The following is a 20,713-nucleotide window of genomic DNA, read 5'->3' on the forward strand; positions in this document are numbered from 1 at the left end:
GCATTAGAAACGCGCGTTTGTCGCGCACAGCGTATGACGCTTAAGTCTGTACATAGTTTAATTCACCACAATTCTTATTACCATTACCACACTTACGCGAAATACCATAATATTCTGAATATTAATATAAATGAGCAACCACGCAAAATAAAGCAAGTGTTTTAAAAAGTAGAAGAATAAAATCTATATTTACGAAATCAGGTAACATTGAAAACTATTGTTTCGAGTGCAGCTTGGGTGGGCTCTAGCGAGGAGGTGGCGACGGCGGTGTTCTGTTGAGCCAGGTGGTTTCTTATGGAAGCAGCCGACAGCAGCATGTGCAGCGAGCCTTGCAGTGTTGCCAGCTTGTACGTGAACTCGGTCTCTTTCTTCACGCGTCGTCTCAGCTCTTCAATGTGCTTCTTGTTGTTTTCATCAAAGCTGCCAATGTCATCATCATAAACATCTGCAAAACAAGCAATTCACGAATAAGATAATAAAAATTCATAATAATATGAACGGGCACATAATATTATGTAAATAACAGTCGTTAGGTGATGTCAGAGGCCCTGAAATTGATCAGGTGCCACCTAAAAACTGTGATACCACACCTGAGACAGCCAGGATATTACTCGAAATGATCATTATTATGATAAGGATAATTTGACTACGCCAAATGGCATGGATTGTTGCCGAGTGAGGTAAAAACTTCAAAGAACATATATATACGCGTCATTAAACGAGCAAAGCAAAGTCCTACTTTAAACTGGGTTCACTAGATTTATTTTAGATGTTTACAGCAATCAGTTATGACACAATTTATTTAACACACTTTGAAGAAATATCCGATCAAACTTGTAAAATTCATTTTTATACTTTCTCTTCCTTCACCTGGATTTGATAGCCTAAATATCAGCGATTTTCTCAAAATTCAGAAACAGAAAAGCGTACAAGCTAACAAAAGTTCAACAGAATTCAAATAAAAAAATTTCAATCATAAAAAAACTCCTGAAAATTTATTTTTCTGGAATAGACTTACCGAGGAATATATTTGTTACATCGATAAGTGTTCTGGTAAATCGATAATCTCCCAGGTGTTTCCAAACAAATTTGATGAATCTATTGATGGTAGCAGAATCCGATCCAGCAATTGCTTGGTGGAAACCTTTCCGTCTGAAATAAATTGAAATTTATAAAACAACAAGTATTGATGCTACTCTACAAACATTCTAAGAGTAGAAGATACCTTTTTGTATGTATTTGTTGAAAATTACATATCAACTTGACTGGTCTCAATCCGCCTCCAAAGAAGCGTCTCTGATCTTCCAATCATTTTATATTATATTATCCAAGAATGTTTTCACTAAATAGTTGTAAAACTGCATTTTTGGTAGAATACAATATTGAATGATTAGTTTTCTTCACGAAACACTCTGGTAAGACATCGAGATGAACAACCTGCTCTCAAGTGTTTTGTAACTTATAGTGTGAAATAACCCTATGTAACGAATGAATTGATCAACCTATTACCTGTTTTGTTACTGGTCACCAGCACTCAAACTATGGTTTTGCTGGTGTCGCCAAATAAGTATAAATGATAAAAGAAATATATTTTTAGTTCTAAGAATATTACATCATTGTAATCTGCATTTAACGTTTTTCACGGCAATAAATGTGATTTGTAAGGCAAAATAGTCCGAAAATATTGAAAACAATAGATGAAATTAATTTTTCATAAAAGTAATTAAGCTAGTGTGAAAAGGTACCTAAAAAATAGATTCCATGGAAATGATTCTAGTGCTGTCTCATCCAGCAGTTTCATGTAACACTTACAATCACAAATTAATAAACAATAAGTTAAGATTGTAGAAACAACTCTATATAGTACTAAAATAGCCAATAGATCTGACAGGAAAAAAGCGTTTCCACCGCTTAAACCGAAACAGTATATTTTTATTCTGCAGAATTGAAGTTTGTGTTTTTACAGAATGTTCCACGAAAGGTGTAACAGCAGAATACCTTAGATTGTACATGAATTTTCAACAAAATTGTCCAGTAAAAGTCTCTCATATCAAACTTAGTTTTGGGGATACTTCGATATTTTTTAGAAACGTCAATAACTAGAAAACTATCAGTCAAAATAAAATTCTAAAGGATATGGTGGAAAAAAGGAATATTTTCCTTTTCCAAATTATATGAGTCTCATTGGAAATTTCTTCCTTTTTTCCAATATTCTTAGAATTGGATTTCGACTGATAGTTTTCTAGTTATTGAAGTTTTAAAAAATATCGAAAAATCTCAAAAACTAAGTTTATTATAAGAGAATTTTACTGGACAATTTTGTTAATTTTGCTGTAACACCTTTTGTGGGTCACTCAGTATTGATAAAAATGTTGAATGACTTTCTGTAATGAGAACCCACCTTATAAGTTCCTGGAAAATGGACACAGTCACGGGAGGTTTGACCTTAGAGCTGTTCAGACCATAGGCCAAGGCACTCGAATATTTGAAAGTCCTAAAATATCTATCATGAGTTTTTTCTGTCATCTTTTCAGATGGCACCACTACATCTACATGGTTGTTCAAACGGTAATTATCTCCTGCAAACCTGAAATCAAATGTAACAATTATTACTCACACAATAATTATACAACTTTTCATTGATTTTGTTCATGAGATAGCAAAATAGATCACACTGATGAAAACCCGTTAAAAATAATCACTTAAATGTTTGAAAATAACATATTATCAGGAGTCACTTTCCATTTCGAGAATGCAAAATTATTAAAGTACCAAAAGAAGAATAATATTCTGTACGTGTTTTTTGTGAAACGGCATTACTAAAGTACTAAATAATTAATATAATAATATTACTAAATAATGTGTAAAATTAATAATTTGTAATATTTCGATTTTATTCAAACAGATAGTTTGAATTTTATATTTTATAGTCTAGTCTCTATTAAATAATTCATGAATTATGTACGAATAATGTACCGGGTGTCCAAAGTCTAACGAACGGCTCAATATGTTTCAAACCAATCAAGGAAAGAAACTAAATTCTAACTGACAACAAATTATACAAAAATCTTGCATTTTATAGCGACTTCCCCTAATTATATAGAAAGGTTTACATTTAAAATGTTTGAGTTGCAACCCCTAAATGTCACTTGGAGGTAAGGGTTGGAATTGCTTGATAGCACAAAAAATGTAGATAATCCTACTTAGATAACTATTGCTTGACAACACAAAAAACTTTGATGAACAAAACCAAGATTTTTATTTAATTTGTTGCTTGCAAGAATTCAGTTTACGTTAATTATTGGTCTGAAAAATATTGATTCATTCTGATACTCTTTAGAAAGTTGAGAATATTGAGAATAACTGGCACAAACCTGTAGTTTGTTTTCTTCTTAGTCACTTTTTCGGATACTGCCACTTCTGTTCCACGTCTTCTTACTGATATGAGTCCATCAACCATTCCAACAACAAGGGTTTCATCGTTCGGCTGAAATAGAATTCAATAACAATATTTTTCGTAAATAATGATGGATAACAGTAGCCTACTGAAATAAAAAGAACAATACAGTACAATATAACAGTTATATGACAAAATTGTATGTTATTTTGTAAATTATATTTACATTATCTTTTTACCATTACAATAACTACTGTACAAGGAAAAAGTGGAAAGTTTTCAAATCTACCGTAATTAATTAATGTTTATCTAATCAAGAACGAGAATTTAAAAAAACGTTTTAAGCATCTCCTACAATGGAAACCATCTTCTTAATATTATGAAGCTAATTTAACAATAAAAAATGGAAATCTATTGATAAGTTAGGAAAACGACAAGAATATTAATGCTTTTAATAAGCTTAACAATTGAATCCAAAAAACCCAAAATCACTAGTTTAACTAGTATTATTGATGCCATCTGAGAAGTAAATATTGACAAGAAATTCTCATTAATAATGAAACATTGCAGATAAGGTTAACCAATAACGTAACGTTAAACATGTACAATACGAACCTGAACGTGGCAGTCACTACCGATTTGGGTGTGCAATAATTTGTGTGCTCTTGCAGGTCAGCTGATAGGTCCAATTCTCACTGAAGTGACGTGGTGGTGGCGTGGCACTGACTTTTGCCATTTTCACGCCACTCCCATATAAAAATATGGTAGGAAGAAAAATAAAAAATATTTATTTATTTACTTCATATCACTTGAAAATGGCGACAATGTCCGAAACATGTTGTGATTAAATAATTCAAAAAGGGTGCTGAGATTTTTATTTTTCTTCCTATTTCTATAAAAAGTAGCCCTATACAGAAAAGAGATAAACATATTGTAGAATGCAAACTGGAGTAGCGTTTCGCCACGCCAACACTGTTTGCATTGAACCATATATTCCATATCGCCACGCCACTGCTACGTCACTTCAGTGTGAATTGTGCCTTATAGAGCACAATCTGTCAATTAGAGCATCAATATAGAGCATCGTCTGTCAATCAAAAATGCCCGATGAAACATTACATTAACGGCTGGCCGAAGGTTCAATTTGAATTGTATTCACTACATTATACTTACACTGATTCCTACACTGAGGATGGAATTGGGATAGTCGAATGTATGCACTGGCTGGTAGGTTGACACATTGTAGACTTTGACATGGCGGTCGAGCGAGCCGGACAGGATTCGGGTTCCGTTTGATGCCAAGCAGAGGCTGGTGACTGTTTTGTGGTGGTGGCACATCTTCGACAACAGCCTGCCGCCCGCGAACGCGTCCCACACTCGCACTTCATTGCCACCTACAAACCACACACAATTAACCACACTCCTCCTCCATTCAAAACTTGACTATTCAATTTAAAACCTACTCTATGATTGGATTGTTTGGATTCGTATTTGGAAATTGATCAATCTGATAAATTGAAAATTGTAGTAGATACATTTTTTGGACTCAAAATTGTGTGCGAATCAAGTTATCATTTAAGTTACGTATGAATAAATAATTCAAGCAAGCAATGGATTGGATTTTTCTAATAAAATTTAATCTAACATGAACAATTTATGCTTGTTTTCTAGAACTCTTATTAATCTAATAAGCCATTAAACCTATAGATTTAATGCTGTATCCACATGTTGGCCTAATGAAGATCAGAGCCAGAGTGTGGATGGGTGGTTTGCCAACGCTGGCTTTGATTGGGAACTGGTTGAATTGCAGACTGGGCCAACATGTGGACTATAGTCCGAGAGATATTACTTTCAACATGAAGATTGGAAACCGATTTCTCCTTCTAAAGTTTGTAGCATGGACAGAGAAGTGGAGAGGAGTTCACACAACTGGATGCTGACACAATAGTAGGAAGAATGCTGTTAGGTAGTGGGAGTGATTATAGAAAGAAAGAATATCGGGTCTCTCTGTTCTCAAGAAAGAGCCGTGTAAAAAGTAATATCTCTCAGAATATAGACATAATTTACCTAGAAACCGGGCCATTTGTACTAGATTTAGGAAGAGAAGAAGTTTTGGTCTAACGCCAGTTTTTTACATAAAAAACAATATGAATATGAATATAAATACTGATATTCGAAAGTAGAGAAAGTATACACACTTATTATTTTTGTCGTCCATATTAGAAACAATTCTTATAATCAAACTAATAAAAACATGATTTCAACCAAACAAAAGAATCATTCTAAGCACGATAAAATTTGGTTCCAATATCATAAATGTAGGATATGAGATTGTAGCGATGGTAATTCTATTTTGACGTATGATGTTATCATCATATGAAAGTAATCATGTGATTAATTCAAAAAGCATCATCGTTAATAAAATAAATAAACAAGTTAATTTTTACAATAAAAGCTCAGTATATAGATAAAGAAAATGTGAAATATGAATGTGAGAAATGAATAAAAATAATTTATTTGTAACAGGATATTGATTCATACAATAATATCCTACATAAATGAGTATCAGAGGAAGAAGGATAACAGGCGTTGGCATATACAAAGGATAACTCAACTTTCATTCACTGTATTTTATTTGATTATAATACTGGAAATACCTTCTTTCGAAAATATAATGCTTGATGAGTAATGGCATAGAGAAACAATAGCATAAGTAGATATCCCATGGTATAGGGCCTTTATGTCGCAGCTCTTACTGTTATCTCAAGCCGATAATTCATGTAATTCTTTCCCGTGAAGCTGTGTGACACTGGTAGTCTCTCATATTGTGTCGTTCATACACTCTCACCCCAACAAAACAGTAAAATTCGACAATAATCAACAGTAATCGGCTTTAGATGACATAAACGCCCTATACCATGGGATATCTACTTACGCTATTGTTTCTCTATGGTAATGGACTCATCTTTCTGTAGTCATTAATAGGGAGCACGATAATGAATGTTATTCAATATTGCTTGTATTTTTTAAATTAAATTATGTTACAAACTTTTAGCAATAATTTTCAAAGCAAATTGGCATATCTATATCCAGTATTCACAACTCTATCGCACTATAATAATTATTGACTGGAGCCATATCGAGTTTTAAAAAGTTATCAAAAATCCTTAAAACTCTCGAATAAGTAGGAAGTGACTTTCATTCACTTATAAATAATAATGATGACTCAAAAAAGGTAGCTTCAAACAAGAAAATCACAATGCTCCAATAATTCAATTGGATTATGAGAGAATGAGTGTCAGACGGTCAAGCCAAAAGAGGATGGAGAACTCACCAGCTGATAGGAATATTCCTCCAGAAGGTAGGAAGAGCAACGATTCGACAGGAGCACCGTGATTGGCTGTGAATATCGCATCATCTTTTGTTCGATAATCGTACATACGCACTGTGCCATCGTAAGAGCCCGAAAGAATTACGCTCGGGGAAACCGACGATACAGCGCCAGCTCTGATGTAATCCTAATGACACAAAACAATTAAATCCTCAGCTTCATTCTTCAATTAATTATTAGTGTATTCAACTTGAAAGAAAGCACTCATATTAAAATGTAGGAAAAATGTACTTGGAATTCCAGAATTGAATTTGATTAATTTGAGCATTGAGCAATGCATGTATATAATAATTTCATACTCTTTTCCAATGTCAATTCGCTTCAGACATTGTTCAATTTTTATGTCTACTTTTGAAAATAATGTAAATAATTTAAACAATCCTTCAGATTTTAAGAAAAACGTCACCTTAAATTATTTTATAATGTAAAAATGGTTTTGAGGCTTAAGCCTATTGGAACAAAAGTCATTCAACAATAAATGTAAAAGATACAAAATAATCATATAGCTTAAAAGAAATGATTTGATTTTGAAACCTCTTTATTGTCCCATAAGTTTATATAATATGAAAAATGTACAAAATAATTATATTATCCTTCAGAAACAATAAAGCCCAAAGGTATATTATATGTTTGGGAAAAATAAGTAAAATAATATTAATGGGGTTGAAGAATCTATCAAAGTTTAGAGAGTATAAAATCTTATAAGAAAGTAAACATTCTATATCAAACACATTCATGGACTCCGCAAGTCTTGAAATTACTAGAAAGTATAACGATCAAATATTCCCAAGTCTAATTTTTCAAAATATTTCCTCTAAAACTCTTAGAAAAATATATTATACAGAAACTTGAAATTCGTATTATCATCAAATTACACACATACTTAAAAATTCAGAGTAAGTAGGAGAGAAAATTTGATTTCTGGTTTGGATAAAAATATAAATATAAACAAGCAATAGAAACGTTATTACTCACAGTATGGCCTGTAAACGTATTGAGCCTCGTCTCACAAGGGATATCCCAGGTTGACACTGTTTTGTCGTCAGAAAAACTGACCAGGTGCGTCTTGTCTGATGTGAAAAAGGCACGATGAGTCGGTCTGAAATTCAAGAATTGATTATCCATTATTGGCTACAAAGTGTCTAGGCATAAACAACCCAAACAACCTAACTACTAACATAGCTGGATAGATTGTAAACAAATATATAATGAATAAAAATATTGACACATTTCTTGTGTCATTCAGATTTTTTCATTGTGGATGATGCCCACATAAGGTTCTTGCTTGAGCGTGGATAATGGAGAGTTCGTTAGTGAATTGATGAGATGATCAAAAGTCCGTGACATCGGTGGGATTTGAACCCACGAACCAGGCGGTGCTAGCAGACAGAAGTTTGTAACGCTCCCAACCCCTAGACCAACGCAGCCGGAGATGGAATACTGACTTTAATCATAAAATAATCCTAGTGTAAGAGTCGTATTTTGCCCTCAACTGTTTCTTCAATTTCAGCGAATCTCACTGCGATAGCAATGAATATAACAAACGGCAATGAACTTAAATATTCAAAATCCAACGTAACGTAACGTAATCCAACCGTAATGAACGTAAATATTCAAAATTTTTCCACAGATTGTACGATGTGATCCGTGTCAAAAAATTCGGCATTAGAGCGTCGTTGCGTCCAGCCCAAACAGTTAGTTGATGAAGTTGAGATGAACACGTATATTTGAAGCCCGTGTTACAGGATAGCAAGTTGGATGAATGTATATAATAGCTAGTTAACGTGGTCAGGACAATGAAATTGAATTCTACAGATTTAAAGGGAACTTTTCATTGGAATGCTACTTGGGTGTATTAAAAAGATGTAATACAGGAGCTTTTAATTACAACTAAGAAATTGAAGAGCAAGTGTAATGGGTGGTGATGTCCACCACTACTGATATCTACTACCTAAAAGGGCAGAACAAATCTTGAGAAGAAACTAGAAACATTACATTATTTGTTGGATCTTGATGTATGATTTATTGTTAACAACCTAAAAAGCTCAATGTCCTTACGCCGTATGTCCTTTGAAAACTCTCATCAATGCTTTAGAGCTGACATCGAAGAGTCGGAGCACACCCTCCTCCCCTCCAGCAACCAATAACAGACCATCAGAACGGAACGAGCCACCATATGCTGTCTCTTTGAATTTGTTCAAATTCTTAACAACACTTCTCGTTATTGGGTTGTACAGTTGAACCTGCAATAAAGAACATACATTATACAATCAATATTAAATCAATATATCTGATTAATGTGGATTTTCTTCAATAGTTATATTTAGGATTCGGCAGCGAATCGGATGACCTATCAAAATTGATGAAGTTTTTCACAAAAGTGATTTTATAATGTTAGCAATTCAAAACCTGTTCAATTTAAAAATTAGGTAGCGTTCTCTTTTGCTAAGCATACGTCAAGGCGAAGGTGATGTATTTCAACATTTAGGCGTTATTCTACTGTTCGTTTCAATTCATTTAATTTTACTATTTATCGGTAAACCATCCGTTACACGAGACTAATCTGAGAGATCAGAAAGAGGATTGTGCAATACTGAGTCAATTGTCCTAGTTTCTTCCTAGCTATTGATAAGGACTGAGTAAAGTTTTCATTGTTATCCACCATTAAGTAGTGTTTGTGTTGTACCGGTAACTTTTATTCTATGGGATCATGGGTTTTGAACATGTTTATACAAATTATGTTATGAGTTTTATTATTTCTGTTAGATATACAGAGTAGCCCATAAGTCAGTTGACGCTAGCAATTTTAATCTAATATCCCTTTGTCAACTGACTTATGTGCCACTCTGTAGATTAAACTAGACTATTTCTCAGTTTTCTTAGCTTCATCTTGAATTTGTCTTATTGAAAAAAGACGATTTCACAGATTACCGAAGGTATGCGGTATGCATGTTCAGCAAATTCAGTATATCATATTACTTCAAAACATAATGAAAAAGTTCATTTCTTGGCCTTAAGAAGTATTCCTTGATTCATATTTCATCTATAGGCTACAGGATCATTAATATAATTTATCTGTATCTTAATTGCGGAAAATGTTGAATTCGAGTGGAGTGATCTATCAGATTACAGCCTGCAATGTGTACTGAGAAAAAGCGCACGTAACGGAGGGTTTTTAAATTAAAAATATATTTAGCTTTCTGGGAATCTTCAAGTTAAATTATGAACGTTAAAATAATTCATTAATAAGTCATATCGGAATTGACAAAGGTTAGCTGCTCATGGTAGGCGCATACAATTTCCTTGTTCCAAAACTGTTGGTAAAACAATCTCTTTGGCTTTGCATGACTAACTTTTTACCTAATTTGTTAAAGATAACATTAGCTCATCTTTCCTATATATGCTAGATGCCTGTCACAGCTGTGATATAGTTATTAGTTGATATATTTAAAACTTAATTTTACTCACTCGAACAGAACAGGTAACAGCAAAAGGATGAGGTTCTAACGGAGAAAAGTCAACATAATCGATCGCTCCAAACTCTTTCAGTAGAGCGGGGACCTGCAAAAGAAGACAAGCTCATCAATACAATTTAGCACAATAGCATTCCAAAAAGCAGAATCGTGTTCGTATCGTAATCGTCTTCACATCATTGTATCGGAAGGAGTTCAGATTCTATGAGACTACAAAGCGATAGTAGCCAATGTTGTAAGATATGTGTGGAGGATCGATTTCCTTGAACATTCTTCATAAGTACTATTTTCTAGTCGATGCTAGTTGATAGTCCTATTTTATTTTGTGCATGCTGCTACTGCCACTTGTTACTCGATGCCAGGCACACAGATACAATGTTGTGAAAGTGCCCAAAGATAACTGATATCGATTTGCTGGAGTCAACATTTGGAATAAAAACTCCATAGACGATGAATGAATTGCTACTTAATACAATGCAGAGATCGATTTGATTTGTTTGCATCAAAAGTGTATTAGTACTGTATTAGTATTGAGTAAACTGTCTCAATTTCTTAAATGTTGTTCTGATTCTTTTCTATTAAGCAGAATATATTTTTTAAACTAGTTGTATGAAGTATAGTATTGAACCCAACAAGCATTGTTACTAGAAACTGTGAGCGATGGTTTTTCAGTTTCAGATTCTTAAACCAGGTATGTAATTGTCTCACGTCATCCTACAGGAGTCTAGTTTTATTGTATTTATTTTCTCTTTTTGAAAGATTAACTGTCATGATAGCCTCAAGACGTCACAATAATTAATTTGATATCACTTTATCATATATAAGTGGTATTTTTAAATTTTGTTTTTTCCAAGCTTTAGCATTATAAAATTTGAATTGTATGTTAAGTACTTGAAGCAGAATAAGTGAACTGCAGCTCACTGCCAACACACAAGGTTTGTTATGTTGGCAGTGCCAAATATTACATTGATAATATTGTTGTACTCAAGTTGAAATCAATGTCTATTTGTATTGTATACTCTTGTAATTGATATTGTACTAATATGTATTTGTAATTTTTGGCAATAAATTTAATTCAATTGTTTAATTATGCTCTTTTATTAATAAGTGAACTTCATTTATTTCTACTTATTTTTTATACTTTTCGCATACTATGCTATTACCTGAATTGCCTGTACAGTAATGCTGAAGGAGGCAGAATGAGTTTCCACCTGTTGTCTTCATTATTAAATATTATAATTTACCTAATCTATTCTATGAATTGTATTTTAGTTACTTGCACACTGACTGCTGGAGATGAAACAGTGGATTAAGCAAGATGATCGTTAGTAGAACTACTGAAGAATATAAAGATCTGGTTTACGGCGAACAGGATGAAGTGGGACAAGGAGAAAACAAATTTTCTAATCTGTTCTCACAAAGATCCTGTACAGTGAGCCTTGCCAATAATTGATAAACTTGGCTTTAGGGTGGACGACAGGTAGAGGTGGAACAATCATATAACGGCAACCAATTAATAGCGACTAACCAATTAATAGCGACTAACCAATGTGATCTTCAACTGAGTGAATAACTCAGTCACATCGTGTACAGATGCAGTGGTGCTATACACCTGTTTGACATGATGTTCTGCCACTACAGAATTTAGCAGTCATACATGGAAGGAGCTTGGCCCTTCCAGGACACAGAACATCCTTGTTCAAGGGACAGCCTTCGTACCAGAAGCGATGGGCCGAAAGATGTGGAACAAGAAATGAATTAAGAGACATGTATTTTTACAGTCATAGAAGAACACTGAGGGACTTGTCAGGGAAGAATCTAGTGTGCCATAAGTTTTCTAAATCAAGGACTAGCCGTTGGGAGGATAGTGCTTCGGCCTGAAAGTGGAAGAAATATGAACCAATTAACATTAATGTTTATATAAAAGACAATTTAATTTGATACCTACATATTAAGTTAACCTTATTGTAGTGAAATTTACGACATTACGGTTATTAAAGATAAAGATTAACTTCTTTTTCCTGAAAAACTCAAACCGTATCGCTCTCAGCAACCACAGAAGAGACAGAGCCGTATGAGAAGTTATCAAAAGTGGTATACTGATGATCTTGCCAGGCTGAAGGGACTTATGCTTGCTTTGAAGGATAGGTGTGCTGGTGGCAGTGCTGGTACTGCTGGTGACATGGAGAGATACCGACGTGTAAAGTCTATCTATAAGAAGCATATTGAGCAGGCTAGAAAGATGGCAACGGCTGCAAGGATTGACAATGCACCAAATCGCTGTAAGGCGGCATGGGATGTCATAAACTCACATCGGTCCTTGCCAAGGAGACAGCTTGATTTTGAAAATCCTGATGAATTTAACAATTTTTTTCATCGAGTCGGTAGACAGCATTTTGCGTAATCTGCCTACAGTTGATGGTGATCCAGTTGAGCTGCTGGCTGCACGAGTTCCACCAGTGCATGCTCGTCTGTCTTTCTTCCGCCCCATCACTCTGCCTGCCCTGATTAAGACTGTCCGCTCTTTCATGCCATCCCGGAGCCCTGACGTGTATGGAATGTCCGTTTTCATGCTACGTGAGGTGGTGGATGCTATTGCAGAACCTCTTACTGCAGCAGTTAATAACTGTCTGAGATCCGCCATCTTTCCTGACTTTCTGAAGACCTCAAGAACCGTTCCTGTGTACAAGAAGGGTGATCACCAGAGCTTGAACAGCTACAGGCCAATAACCATAACTCCAATCTTTGGAAAGGTGGTTGAAGCAGTCATCAAGCCTCAACTTGAGAAGTTCTTTGAGATAAATAACCTTTTCTCAAGTATGCAGTACGGTTTTCGCAGAGGGAGGTCAACTGTTGATGCAGTACCGTAAATCGAGTGGCTGAGCGAATTGGTTCAGTGTTCGAGGATGGTGAGTCCCTTGCACTGACCTTGTGTGACTTGAGCAGAGCTTTTGACTGTGTGGACCACCATATACTTATCAAAAAGCTTCGTTATTATGGTGTTGTGGACTCTGCTCTAAACATCTTGGAGTCATAACTGACTGGGAGAACACAGGTGGTGTCATTGGGAGGAGCTGCTTCCTGTCCATTCCCTGTGAGTTTTGGGGTACCTCAGTGTTCAATACTGGGGCCAATCCTGTTTATCATAATGATAAATGACCTGGACAACAATGGCTCAACTCTTCTCTTCGCTGATGATACATCATTGCTGTCATCTGGCATTGACCTTCAGCGGGTGTTGGAGATGTCAGCAGAGCATCTGCGGAACTTCATGGTTCCAGGTCAATCGCTTCCAACTGAACGAGAGCAAGACGCCAAACATCATCTGCAGCTTGTCGCGAAGTCTGCCTCAAGATCAGGAATTTTCTGTTGCTCAAGCTGAGAGGACAGGTGACAGAGGCATATCTGATCATGGTGTATCATGCACTTTTCCACTGCCATATCTCCTATGGTCTACTCATGTGGGGTCATTCAGCAAAGGTTGTGGACATACTTGAGCTGCAAAAACGGGCTGCTAGGATATTATAACTGCAAGCGAACATCATGCACATTGCAGGCCCATTTTTGTTAGACTGGTATCCTAACAGTAGTCAGCCACTTCCTTCTTCCCTGCCTCATGTATATCAAGAAGAATCAACAAAATCTGTTGACTCGGACTGATGTACATCACCATTACACCAGGCATCGAGTGCTGTTTGACATACTCGGGGTGCGCCTCCAAAGCCAGAGACAGGGGTGCAGTAGACAGTGGCTAGAGCGCATTTGCGGAGTGATGTCTCGCGCGCGACATGTGTCGCATAGAACCGGCTAACCGGTTTCTTGCGACACCTGTCCGATACACAGGCGATGCCTCGAACATCTGTCGCAAGCAGTGAGTAAGCTCTGATTTTACAACAAAGGTTGGTTTCATATGCGACATGCCTCGGACAAGAGATTTGTCGTAGACATCATGTCTACGACACCAGTGTGTAGCCCGCCATAGAGGTCGCGGCACAGCAGGCTGACAGAGGAAAGCTTCCAATCAGCTACTACTAATCATATTCTACAACATACTCAAAAATGAAGTAGACCGCCATGCACAAAATTCTTATCTTTCATAAGACAGAAATAATTAAATAGAACAATATATTTACTGACTTGAATGAATAATATATTTACTGACCTAAATTGGCTGACGAGACGAGTGATCTATCAGATTACAGCCTGCAATGTGTACTGAGAAAAAGCGCACGTAACGGAGGGTTTTTAAATTAAAAATATATTTAGCTTTCTGGGAATCTTCAAGTTAAATTATGAACGTTAAAATAATTCATTAATAAGTCATATCGGAATTGACAAAGGTTAGCTGCTCATGGTAGGCGCATACAATTTCCTTGTTCCAAAACTGTTGGTAAAACAATCTCTTTGGCTTTGCATGACTAACTTTTTACCTAATTTGTTAAAGATAACATTAGCTCATCTTTCCTATATATGCTAGATGCCTGTCACAGCTGTGATATAGTTATTAGTTGATATATTTAAAACTTGATTTTACTCACTCGAACAGAACAGGTAACAGCAAAAGGATGAGGTTCTAACGGAGAAAAGTCAACATAATCGATCGCTCCAAACTCTTTCAGTAGAGCGGGGACCTGCAAAAGAAGACAAGCTCATCAATACAATTTAGCACAATAGCATTCCAAAAAGCAGAATCGTGTTCGTATCGTAATCGTCTTCACATCATTGTATCGGAAGGAGTTCAGATTCTATGAGACTACAAAGCGATAGTAGCCAATGTTGTAAGATATGTGTGGAGGATCGATTTCCTTGAACATTCTTCATAAGTACTATTTTCTAGTCGATGCTAGTTGATAGTCCTATTTTATTTTGTGCATGCTGCTACTGCCACTTGTTACTCGATGCCAGGCACACAGATACAATGTTGTGAAAGTGCCCAAAGATAACTGATATCGATTTGCTGGAGTCAACATTTGGAATAAAAACTCCATAGACGATGAATGAATTGCTACTTAATACAATGCAGAGATCGATTTGATTTGTTTGCATCAAAAGTGTATTAGTACTGTATTAGTATTGAGTAAACTGTCTCAATTTCTTAAATGTTGTTCTGATTCTTTTCTATTAAGCAGAATATATTTTTTAAACTAGTTGTATGAAGTATAGTATTGAACCCAACAAGCATTGTTACTAGAAACTGTGAGCGATGGTTTTTCAGTTTCAGATTCTTAAACCAGGTATGTAATTGTCTCACGTCATCCTACAGGAGTCTAGTTCTATTGTATTTATTTTCTCTTTTTGAAAGATTAACTGTCATGATAGCCTCAAGACGTCACAATAATTAATTTGATATCACTTTATCATATATAAGTGGTATTTTTAAATTTTGTTTTTTCCAAGCTTTAGCATTATAAAATTTGAATTGTATGTTAAGTACTTGAAGCAGAATAAGTGAACTACAGCTCACTGCCAACACACAAGGTTTGTTATGTTGGCAGTGCCAAATATTACATTGATAATATTGTTGTACTCAAGTTGAAATCAATGTCTATTTGTATTGTATACTCTTGTAATTGATATTGTACTAATATGTATTTGTAATTTTTGGCAATAAATTTAATTCAATTGTTTAATTATGCTCTTTTATTAATAAGTGAACTTCATTTATTTCTACTTATTTTTTATACTTTTCGCATACTATGCTATTACCTGAATTGCCTGTACAGTAATGCTGAAGGAGGCAGAATGAGTTTCCACCTGTTGTCTTCATTATTAAATAATATTATAATTTACCTAATCTATTCTATGAATTGTATTTTAGTTACTTGCACACTGACTGCTGGAGATGAAACAGTGGATTAAGCAAGATGATCGTTAGTAGAACTACTGAAGAATATAAAGATCTGGTTTACGGCGAACAGGATGAAGTGGGACAAGGAGAAAACAAATTTTCTAATCTGTTCTCACAAAGATCCTGTAGAGTGAGCCTTGCCAATAATTGTTAAACTTGGCTTTAGGGTGGACGACAGGTAGAGGTGGAACAATCATATAACGGCAACCAATTAATAGCGACTAACCAATTAATAGCGACTAACCAATGTGATCTTCAACTGAGTGAATAACTCAGTCACATCGTGTACAGATGCAGTGGTGCTATACACCTGTTTGACATGATGTTCTGCCACTACAGAATTTAGCAGTCATACATGGAAGGAGCTTGGCCCTTCCAGGACACAGAACATCCTTGTTCAGGGGACAGCCTTCGTACCAGAAGCGATGGGCCGAAAGATGTGGAACAAGAAATGAATTAAAAGACATGTATTTTTACAGTCATAGAAGAACACTAAGGGACTTGTCAGGGAAGAATCCAGTGTACAATAAGTTTTCTAAATCAAGGACTAGCCGTTGGGAGGATAGTGCTTCGGCCTGAAAGTGGAAGAAATATGAACCAATTAACATTAATGTTTATATAAAAGACAATTTAATTTGATACCTACATATTAAGTTAACCTTATTGTAGTGAAATTGACGACATTACGGTTATTAAAGATAAAGATTAACTTCTTTTTCCTGAAAAACTCAAACCGTATCGCTCTCAGCAACCACAGAAGAGACAGCCGTATGAGAAGTCATCAAGAGTGGTATACTGATGATCTTGCCAGGCTGAAGGGACTTATGCTTGCTTTGAAGGATAGGTGTGCTGGTGGCAGTGCTGTTGACATGGAGAGATACCGACGTGCGAAGTCCATCTATAAGAAGCATATTGAGCAGGCTAGAAAGCTGGCAACGGCTGCAAGGATTGACAATGCACCAAATCGCTGTAAGGTGGCATGGGATGTCATAAACTCACATCGGTCCTTGCCAAGGAGACAGCTTGATTTTGTAAGTCCTGATGAATTCAACAATTTGTTCATCGAGTCGGTAAACAGCATTGTGCGTGATCTGCCTACAGTTGATGGTGATCCAGTTCAGCTGCTGGCTGCACGAGTTCCACCAGTGCATGCTCGTCTGTCTTTCTTCCGCCCCATCACTCCACCTGCCCTGATTAGGATTGTCCGCTCTTTCATGCCATCCCGGAGACGTGACGTGTATGGAATGTCCGTTTTAATGCTAAGTGAGGTGATGGATGCTATTGCAGAAGGGTGATCACCAGAGCTTGAACAGCTTCAAGCCAATAGCTATAACTCCAATCTTTGGAAAGGTGGTTGAAACAGTCATCAAGCCTGAACTTGAGAAGTTCTTTGAGATAAATAACCTTTAAGTATGCAGTACGGTTTTCGCAGAGGGAGGTCAACTGTTGATGCAGTACCGTAAATCGAGTGGCTGAGCGAATTGATTCAGTGTTCGAGGATGGTAAGTCCCTTGCACTGACCTTGTGTGACTTGAGCAGAGCTTTTGATTGTGTGGACCACCATATACTTATCAAAAAGCTTCGTTATATGGTGTTGTGGACTCTGCTCTAAACATCTTGGAATCATATCTGATTGGGAGAACACAGGTGGTGTCATTGGGAGGAGCTGCTTCCTGTCCACTCCCTGTGAGTTTTGGGGTACCTCAGGGTTCAATACTGGGGCCAATCCTGTTTATCATAATGATAAATGACCTGGACAACAATGACTCAACTCTTCTCTTCGCTGATGATACATAATTGCTGTCATCTGGCATTGACCTTCAGCGGGTGTTGGAGATGTCAGCAGAGCATCTGCGGTCTTCAACTTCATGGTTCCAGGTCAATCGCTTCCAACTGAACGAGAGCAAGACGCAAAACATCATCTGCAGCTTGTCGCGAAGTCTGCCTCAAGATCAGGAACCTGTGAAGCTGTTGGGTTTTGTATTGGATTCGAAACTAAGCTGGGCAAGCCACATCCAACAGACTGTCCCGAATCTGTTTTCTGTTGCTCAAGCTGAGAGGACAGGTGACAGAGGCATATCTGCTCATGGTGTATCATGCACTTTTCCTCTGCCATATCTCCTATGGTCTACTCATGTGGGGTCATTCAGCCAAGGTTGTGGACATACTTAAGCTGCAAAAACGGGCTGCTAGGATATTATAACTACAAGCGAACATCATGCACATTGCAGGCAGATTTTTGTTAGGCTGGTATCCTAACAGTAGTCAGCCACTTCCTTCTTCTCTGCCTCATGTATATCAAGAAGAATCAACAAAATCTGTTGACTCGGACTGATGTACATCACCATTACACCAGGCATCGAGTGCTGTTTGACATACTCGGGGTGCACCTCCAAAGCCAGAGACAGGGGTGCAGTAGACAGTGGCAAGAGCGCATGTGCGGAGTGATGTCTCGCGCGCGACATGTGTCGCATGGAACCGGCTACACCGGCTTCGTGCGACACCTGTCCGATACAGGCGATGCCTCGAACATCTGTCGCAAGCAGTGAGTAAGCTCTGATTTTACAACAAAGGTTGGTTTCATATGCGACATGCCTCGGACAAGAGATTTGTCGTAGAGATCATGTCTACGACACCAGTGTCACAGTATACATACAGTAAGGAAACTTGGCTATACCCTGACGCCAAAATCCGCCATCTTGTTAGGAAGCGCCGCATTGTAATAGTAGTCTATTGATGGTAGGTTCGGATCACTTTAATGATCCGGATCAATTCATCTCATTCACTGCCACGAGCCAATCAGAAGACCAGGATTGGAACTTCCCAAGGTCACGTGACGTGTTTAGTATTGGGGTCATGTAAAAAGCATTGGTTAGATAGGCGTTTGATTACAAGTTTCCATTCTGTATCTATTCTGTGCCAGTGTGTAGCCCGCCAGAGGTCGCGGCACAGCAGGCTGACAAAGGAAAGCTTTCAATCAGCTACTACTAATCCTATTCAACAACATACACAAAAATGTAGTAGACCGCCATGCACAAAATTCTGATCTTTCATAAGACAGAAATTATTAAATAGAACAATATATTTACTGACTTGAATGAATAATATATTTACTGACCTAAATTGGCTGACGAGACGAGCCCCTATTTTCATTTCCTGACTGTCTGTTTGGTATCCCCCTCATGGACAATGAATTCAAGTATCAATAAAATATTTTGTATCAGCAGGCCTAATAATTATTACGGTAATAAAGTGTTATATTTGTCCAACTCCTGAACTTCTGTACGTTTATTATAATCTTCAACTATACAGCAAACAACATAAAAGCGAGTTGAATTTGTTGTACTTACACCAAATTGATTCCAATAATCATTGTCTTCTGTAGATAATGCCCTGGGTTTTGTAAAAAGTTGAGTATTTGTTTTCTTAAAAGCAGTCATTTTAGAAAGATCTGATGAGGGTTTGAACTAGTAAGTTTAAGAGTAAAAATGAAAAATGTTCAACACTATTACATCATAAGTTAAGTATTAATACGGTACTCCAATTAAAGATGTTTTTATTGAGAAATTAGAACATAAAATATCACCCAGATTTATTTTACTATGAACACGAGGTGAAACAACTAACAGCATGCAATGTTTGAAAGTTTTGATATTTGATGGTTATGTCACAGAATATACAGAATGGAAACTTGTAATCAATCGCCTATCTAACCAATGCTTTTTACATGACGCCAATATTAAACACGTCACGTGACCTTGGGAAGTTCCAATCCTAGTCTTCTGATTGGCTCGTGGCAGTGAACGAGATCAATTAATCCGGATCATTGAAGTGATCCGAACCTACCATCAATACTATTACAATGCGGCGCTTCCTAACAAGATGGCGGATTTTGGCGTCAGGATATAGCCCAGTTTCCGTACTGTATGTATACTGGGGTTATGTTTCCCATAAATGTCACACAGAGACAGTGAACACAATGACTACAAAAAGTGATAAATTTGAGGATCCGCCATTAGAGGGTTTGATTGTAATGAAACCTATTTTCAGCACTGAACTGTATACTAAACTGTTAGTATAGAGTTCACTGATCTTCAGAGATTCTTATCAAAAAGGTATTACTCAAATTGTAAGCAGACAAAATTAGTTAATCAAAAAGTGTATTAAATGTGTGAATTATATAATCAATAATCAATATTTTTGTTGGATGACATAGGAGATAGGATTTAGATTAAAACTGAATATTGATATAATTTGAACAGTTGCTACAATAAACCTGATCTAAAATGTAGACCTTATAAATCTGAGCTGAAAAATTCACTTTAGTGAGTCCACATAGGTAATACTAATAAATAATGATATAGTGAAGTCCACGTTATAATGGGCAAAGTTTAATTAGCAATATGTAATGCTATCCCTGTCTATCATTTAACAAAGCTGATAGCATTATCTCCTTCTCGCTTTGCTCTGTTGCCAGATTGTTTTTTAAGAAAGTAGAAATATAATCATATAATCAAATTACTCACTTTACTTTATCTGGCTCTACAGTCCTGGGTGGACCTTGGCCTCCTCTACATGATGCCTCCATACATCCCACTCTTGTG

The 20,713-nt window shown here is 36.4% G+C and overlaps 1 protein-coding gene across 1 annotated transcript; it reads right to left on the reverse strand.

Moving 5' to 3' along the window:
* Positions 1-159: 159 nt before the first annotated feature.
* LOC111043979 (U3 small nucleolar RNA-associated protein 15 homolog) lies at positions 160-19,777 on the reverse strand. The gene is made up of 10 exons (XM_022329027.2): positions 19,460-19,777; positions 14,800-14,892; positions 8,847-9,031; positions 7,764-7,887; positions 6,732-6,915; positions 4,571-4,791; positions 3,375-3,487; positions 2,402-2,587; positions 1,019-1,152; positions 160-445 (listed from the first exon to the last, which is right to left on the reverse strand). The coding sequence occupies exons 1-10, from the start codon at positions 19,547-19,549 to the stop codon at positions 198-200; spliced, it is 1,578 nt and encodes a 525-aa protein (XP_022184719.2). The 5' UTR covers positions 19,550-19,777; the 3' UTR covers positions 160-197.
* Positions 19,778-20,713: the final 936 nt, after the last annotated feature.

This window comes from Nilaparvata lugens, chromosome 2 (assembly GCF_014356525.2).
Source record: "Nilaparvata lugens isolate BPH chromosome 2, ASM1435652v1, whole genome shotgun sequence".
Classification (NCBI taxonomy): domain Eukaryota; kingdom Metazoa; phylum Arthropoda; class Insecta; order Hemiptera; family Delphacidae; genus Nilaparvata; species Nilaparvata lugens.